This window comes from Semicossyphus pulcher, unplaced genomic scaffold (assembly GCF_022749685.1).
Source record: "Semicossyphus pulcher isolate SPU_LCO1_2020_fin unplaced genomic scaffold, fSemPul1.0.p SCAF_24, whole genome shotgun sequence".
In the NCBI taxonomy this organism is placed as follows: Eukaryota; Metazoa; Chordata; class Actinopteri; order Labriformes; family Labridae; genus Semicossyphus; species Semicossyphus pulcher.
Genome location: NW_027211698.1, coordinates 15,155,030 through 15,162,125, shown reverse-complemented (window position 1 = coordinate 15,162,125; position 7,096 = coordinate 15,155,030). Strand labels below are relative to the sequence as shown.

The following is a 7,096-nucleotide window of genomic DNA, read 5'->3' as shown; positions in this document are numbered from 1 at the left end:
GTTTATGACCATACAGTTGGATGAAGCATTAACTATTTTAAAGACAAAGTTGAAATTGCAAACTTGAAGGAAAGTAGTAATCTTTATAGACTAACCATGCTAGGTAAAGCTAATGATTCCTGTCTGCTTGCTAGCTAAACAGTACACTCTACGGAAGGGACTACCTGATCGCCAGGTTACGCCAGATAAGTGCTAATGCGATATTTTAAACAGTGACACTTTAGCCGTAATAAAAGCAGTCTGCCAGCCAGTTAGCCACAGCGCTACAGGTTAATCACATAAAAGTTAGCTTGAGTGTGGTTCCCTCTAGTGGCCACATTAAGTAACTACAACTGAAATTTTATCAAGTTACAGAAACTTACATAGCCCATTACTTCCGGTTTAACCATAATAAATAAAACTGTCTAAAGATGAATTTATATTCCGCCCTCTAGTGGACAAAAATCCCTTTAATCTACAGTATTTTGAAGCTTTTTTTATTGAAGCCTGTGCCGGAAGTATGAGTATGCCAGGGTTTGTCAATCTTTACACTGCTGCAATTTGTTAGCGCGGCTCTGGCTTTGTCATATCTATACTGCCCTCCAGTGGACACAATGTGGAACTTCATCTGAGTTTTTGAAAGAAATGTCTTTGTTCAGAAGAATTACTGTGCAAGCATAAGCATGTGTTTATAGATAGAAGAAGCATCACGTATTTAGGAGAATAGAATAGAAATGACATACTTTTAAGTAGAAGAAAGTGTATCGGCTCCTTCATTGTAGCCTAGCCATGCTAACTGAAACTTAAACTATCAGCCCGCACGTAAGCTAATTGGTAGACTCGAGGGAAAGTTACAGGGTGATCGCCGGGTTCAGCCGAGCAGACGCTAGTGCAAGTAAGCTTTTAAACATTACATGTGATATTTTTCTTGCCGAAATAAAAGTAAAATTGGACTAAATGTAGCGAAGATTACATTTAACGGTTACTTCCGGTTTTACCTTTCTAACTAACACTTTTAAAAGATGAATTTGTACTCCGCCCTCTAGTGGCTATTCGTAGGAAGTACATTTGTAGAAGTACAAAGTCAGACAAATTAAATACAAATAGTACAACCGGTTAAATATTTCAAAATAAAAGGGGAAACGTTGCAGTTTTGTAATGTGACGACCAGGGGGCAGCGTATACATGTGATTATTGATGCTGGGGATAAAACTTATTGCAGTGTGATTGTTGATAAAAGAAATCAAATCAAATAAATTACAGTTACTGCAATCAAATAAAAATAAACTGATCAGACACTAAACTAAATAGACAAATAACTCTAAACATTGTAAAATGATGATAACTAAATGACTATAGAAGAAAGAGTTTTAATATATTTTTAAAAAAAAAGAATTTGAATGAAATCATAGATTAGAGCCCTCTAGCCACTTATTTAGAAACTATATTACGACTGTAGATTCGTCTTTTATTGTCAATGTTTTAACATTATTTTGTTCCAGTATTTTTGGAGGGATCTATTTATTTTGGGGATTATTTAAAATATACAATGCTGTTTGGCTACTTTGACCATACAGCAATGATTCAGGAAATATTTATCTTTCATCGAATTTCGTATTAATCTGAAAAAAATGTTTTAATCTATGTTGAAATTTATTTTATTTGAAGTCAGTACCGGAAATATGAGTATGCCAGGTTTTGTCTAACTTAACACATCTGTGTCTTTATAACGGAGGCTTGGTCATATGTCTATACTGCCCTCCAGTGGACAAAATATGGAACTACGCCTGCTTGTTTTTTTAAAGAAATATCTTTTCTCTGTACAAGCATAACAATGGGTTTATAGATGAAAGAAGCATCGCGCAATCTGCAGCAGTAACAAAAATTACAAACTTTTAAGTAGACAAAGGTAAATCGGCCACTTTATTACAGCCTAGCCATGCTAACTGAAACTTGGGGCTCATAAACTGTCCGCCCGCACGCAAGCTAATTGTTAGACTCGAGGGAAAGGAACAGAGTGATCGCCGGGTTCAGCTAAGCAAACGCTAGTGCAAGTAAGCTTTTAAACATTGCTTTTGGTATTTTCATTGCCGCAATAAAAGTAAAATTGAAGTAAATTTACCCGGAAAACTAGTTGCGCAATATAGACGTTAACATGAGTTTGGCTGCACCCTTGTGTTCACAGTCAGGACGTAGAGCTGAACTTTTATCAAGTTAGAGAAAATTACATTTAACGGTTACTTCCGGTTTTACCTTTGTAAATAAGACTTTTAAAAGATGAATTTGTACTCCGCCCTCTAGTGGTTATTCTTAGGAAGTACATTTGTAGAAGTACAAAGTGAGACATGTTACATACAAATAGTACAACCGGTTAAATATTTCAAAATAAAAGGCGAAACGTTGCAGTTTTGTACTGTGACCACCAGAGGGCAGCGTATACATGTGATTATTGATGCTGTGGCTAAAAATTACAGCAGTGTGATTGTTGATGAAAGAAATCTAATAAATTACAGTTACTGCAATGGAATAATAAACTGATCAGACACTAAACTAAATAGACAATAAAAACTGTAAACATTGTAAAATGATAATAACTAAGTGAAAATTGAAGAAAGATATGTTTTTCAAAGAGAATTTGAATGAAATCATAGATAAGAGCCCTCTAGCCACTTATTTATAAAATATATTAAGATTGTAGATTCTTCTATTATTCTCAATGTTTTCAAATTATATTGTTACAGTATTTTCAGGGGGATCTATTTACTTTAGGGATTATTTAAAATATACAGTGCTGATTGGCTTCTTTGACCACAGCAATAATGATTAAGGAAACATTTATCTTCCATCGAATTTCCTATGAAACTGAAAAAAAACCACCTTTTAATGTATTTTTAAATCTTTTTTTATTTGAAGTCAGTATCGGAAGTGTGAGTATGCCAGGTTTTGTCTAACTTTACACTGCTGTGTCGCTATAACAGCGGCTCTGACATAGTCATATGCCTATACTGCCCTCCAGTGGACAAAATATGGAACTACATATGTTTTTTTTTTTAAACAAATATCTTTTATCTGTGCAAGCGTTAAGTATGTTTTTATAGATGGGAGAAGCATCGCGCAATCTGCAGCACTAACAAAAATTACAAACTTTTAGTCGACAAAGGTAAATCGGCCACTTTATTGTAGCCTAGCCATGCTAACTGAAACATGGGGCTCATAAACTGTCCGCCCGCACGTAAGCTAATTGTTATACTCGAGGGAAAGGAACAGGGTGATCGCCGGGTTTAGCTAAGCAAACGCAAGTAAGCTTTTAAATATTGCTTTTGATATTTTTCTTGCCGCAATAAAAGTAAACTTGGACTAAATGTACCCGGAAAGCTAATTAGCTGCGCAGTTTAAGTCTCAGCTAACTAATATAGACGTTAACATGAGTTTGGCTGCCCCCTGGTGGTCACAGTCGGAAGTACAGCGTAACTGTTATCAAGTTAGAGAAAATTACATATAACGATTACTTCCGGTTTTACCTTTGTAAATAAAACTTTTAAAAGACGAATTTGTACTCCGCCCTCTAGTGGCTATTCTTAGGAAGTACATTTGTAGAAGGAAATAGTCTGACATATTTACATACAAATAGTACACCGGTTAATTATTTCAAAATAAAAGGGGAAACGTTGCAGTTTTGTACTGTGACCACCAGAGGGCAGCGTATACATGTGATTATTGATACTGCGAATAAAACTTACTGCAAATATGTGCCAATTACAATTTTTTAAAATGTTTTTTAAAACCTTACATAATTCAACAAACGACTAAATGTGTATAACGATGCAATTCTAACTTTCATGCTGTCTATAGTTCGTTTGGTATTGTTGAATGCAGCAGTAAAATCTATCAAACCATAGGGGTTCACATATCACAGCTTGAATTCATACCCAGGTATCAGATCATGACACGAAATATAATCCTGTCTTTGTTGAAGGCAGAGGAAAATGTTTCTGAGTAACCCAATTCTGTCAGATCTTAAACTAAGAAAAGACAATACATTTTATATTGTATATGGTCTTTAAGGGACAGTTGGATCAGTTTTACTTTTTTTTTTTTAAATTTCTACTCAGTAGAGAATGTGCAGTAGATCCCCCAGTGATCACTGGTGTAGCGGCCACACTGCAGCTTCTCCAGCCCTATCAAGGCCATGCTTTCAGGTTCCAGTAATGGGACCCCATCTTTAGCAGCCCGGCGCAGGTAGAGCCTGTCAAAGCGGAAGCGACTCTTATACTGCATGTCCTTATTGTCGTTGACCTTGGTGTCCCATGTGTAGCGGCACTGCTCCGGCTCTCCCAGCTGCTCCCATACATCAAAGACGGAGCCAGGAAGGCCTACTTTAGCCACCTAGGATGGAGCAAAGAGGTGAGCAATGAAAAACTATATAAGCAATGTTTTTATATATAAAAAGTGACATGCATGCCTGTCCTCCCTCAAACTTTGCAGACATCAGACTTATGTAAAGGCAGTCAGAAGACAGTCTGTTTCGGGGTCTGCAGTGGATCCTTTGTTGCGGTACAAAAAGGGGCCAATGGAATAAATTCAGAGTAAGTTCTTTTAAAAAACAAATAGATGGAGCAGAACCAGATATATCATTTCTTTTCCTCTCAACAAATTAGTCTACCTTTCTAAAACCTGAACCCAAGTGATGTTGACTCAAGTGACACCACCTGAGGACATTTATCAGACGTCAAACAGAAATTATATACACACAAAATCCCCTTTTAGCCATGTGGGGGTATTTTGTGAGTATCAAATAAAAAACCCTCCGTGAGGACGGAGCAAACTTCCTTCTGGAGATCTGAATGCATGTTGCAAACCTCAGCATCCCTCAGGTTTGTGTCTCCTCCAAAGAGGACAGTGACATCATCAGGTGCCTCTCTCATCCTCTTCATCACCAGTTGCAGTTGTCTCATCCGCTCACCAGCGTTGGCCTTACAGCTCTCAAAGTGGGACGTCATGAGACAAAGCTTCTGGCCTTTGAAAAGCACCTTTAGCAGGAGAAAAAAGTTCAGTGTGTAGAAATGAATTGTGACTTAGCAGCCGAAAGGTGAATATTGTAGCACTTTATTGAAAAGTACCAACAGCGATTTGTTGTAATACTCTCACATGAAAAACAAGAGAGTTTGCTCTGCTGTGGGATTTTTTTTCTTGAGAAATTAAAGAGTTGGCATTATTTCTCTACAACAAATGTATCAGGTAAAGCTGAGAAGACCTTTTTTTTGAGAGCATCTTCGCAGAATCTTGCATGACCATAAAGTCTGTGCTCATGACTGCACTGACCTGAGCGACAAGCAGGTTCCTCATCATCCGAGTGGTCTGATAAGACACGATTTCGCTGTCCAGAAGTGTGATACGTGATTTCTTCAGCATCATCCCGGTGAAGTAATCCTCCTTACCACCTAGTCAGCGTGAGTGAACAGGTAGAAGATTTGAACTGTACAGTACGAGTACAGTACAAGTGAACATGAAGACTTTTTGCCATCTTTGCACTGGCTATTAGACTTTTACTCAGGTATTATCAGTGAAAGCTGCACATGACAATGTTCGTTGGGACATGACAAAATGCCCGAGTAGTGCATGTTCTTATTGACTAGTAGAGTGCAGGACTTCAAGAGAAGAAAGAAATATTCTATTTGTACATTTTGAGCAGATTGCTTATGAAATGTGAGGTGACATACAACTGTCAACTGAAACAGGCCCAGTCATATACATCGCTTCCTTCCTTTTACCTTCAATGAAAGCATAGTTGACCTCCAGACGTGTCTTCATGAAGCGGATGTATGGTTGGATGAGCTCCTGAAGAAGCACCACGTCAGGAGAGTGTCTATGTGAAAGTAAATTCACGTGTTGTTAATGTGATGTGTTAAAAAATGGACAAAATGGAAAAATTAAAGTTGAATTAATCTGAAAATAACTTTTAATGTTTGCATTAAAATAAAGACAAAAGATAATTTGATACTTCTAGATCAGAGTTTGGAGTTTTACCATGGAACGCAGAAACAGTCACAAAGCTGGGAAATGAAACTGAAACTAGTCTACAAAGAAGAAGCAAAAGAGAAAGTTTTGAGAGAAGTTTCTTCTATAAATTGTGTGAACTGACCCATGAAACCACAGACACAGCAGCAACTTATGACTATAGAAGCTTGGACTTACGACATTATGTAAGAGCAGAGTCCTCTCGCTCTCTGTGGTTGCTTCTCTCCATCAAGCCCATCCACATTCCAGGATATCAGCGACAGTTTGTCGTGATCTTGTTCTTCTGGTTGATTTTCTGTTTCATCTCTGCAGAGAGCATGATTGTCCTCAGTCTCAGTAATGCTGTCGTATTGTAACAGTAAATCATTTAGAATTGATTATTGTGCTGCCATTGGATAACAAACAGCATATGTGTAACACACATTCAATAGAACTACAAAAAAATGATACATATATATTAGACCATTGTCAGAATCAGATATTTAGCCCCGGAGTTAAATTTGGGAAGTAGTAGTAAAGTAGTTACCTTCGCCCTGGATTTTTCTCTTCATTCTCTTCTCTCTTCTTTGTGGCGCTGGGGATCTTTTTTCCTGACTCCTCAATAGCGCTTGCTTGCTCCATGACAGTTTATAAGAGTGAGTTTCGACCTGGTGATGATGACGATGACGAATATGATCACTTTAAGTGCCAATAAGACACTGGGTGTTGCGATGGAGGTGAACTAGTTTGACGCGCACCGTAGGCATCAGCAGTGTAGCGTAGGTCACTTACACTCTCCAGACATTTCCGTTTGCTTCCTCAATTTACTGCCAACAGACTGTATATTTGCATTCAGGTGAAACATCAAACAGTTGTATTAGCCTGTAACCAAACATTTTGCCACTGGTACTATCTGCAACCTGTCGCCCCGGACACGGTTAAAAAACTGTTTGCCGTCCAAAGGCATTAAACACAACTGCCTGCATTAAAAAATTAAATAAAAAGAAACAACTGGCTGCATTTCCCCTTCCTGTTTATATGCAATCTATTGCATAAAACGTCCCCCTGGTGTACAAAAATGTGCATTTAAACAAAAGTCAAATAAAATGATGAATGGCTC

At 37.7% G+C, this 7,096-nt stretch overlaps 1 protein-coding gene across 1 annotated transcript; it reads right to left on the bottom strand.

Moving 5' to 3' along the window:
* Positions 1-2,719: 2,719 nt before the first annotated feature.
* On the bottom strand, positions 2,720-6,947 carry LOC138603548 (tyrosyl-DNA phosphodiesterase 2-like). Its single transcript, XM_069675392.1, has 6 exons — positions 6,524-6,947; positions 6,175-6,339; positions 5,751-5,845; positions 5,302-5,420; positions 4,839-5,009; positions 2,720-4,365 (listed from the first exon to the last, which is right to left on the bottom strand). The coding sequence occupies exons 1-6, from the start codon at positions 6,616-6,618 to the stop codon at positions 4,084-4,086; spliced, it is 927 nt and encodes a 308-aa protein (XP_069531493.1). The 5' UTR covers positions 6,619-6,947; the 3' UTR covers positions 2,720-4,083.
* Positions 6,948-7,096: the final 149 nt, after the last annotated feature.

Coding starts and splice junctions, on each gene's coding strand:
- LOC138603548 (XM_069675392.1), bottom strand. CDS start 6,618: ATGGAGCAAGCAAGCGCTATTGAGGAGTCAGGAAAAAAGATCCCCAGC. Junction 5,846..6,174: donor CTCTGCTCTTACATAATGTC/GTAAGTCCAAGC, acceptor ACTTTCACATAG/ACACTCTCCTGACGTGGTGC. Junction 5,421..5,750: donor CAACTATGCTTTCATTGAAG/GTAAAAGGAAGG, acceptor CACGCTGACTAG/GTGGTAAGGAGGATTACTTC.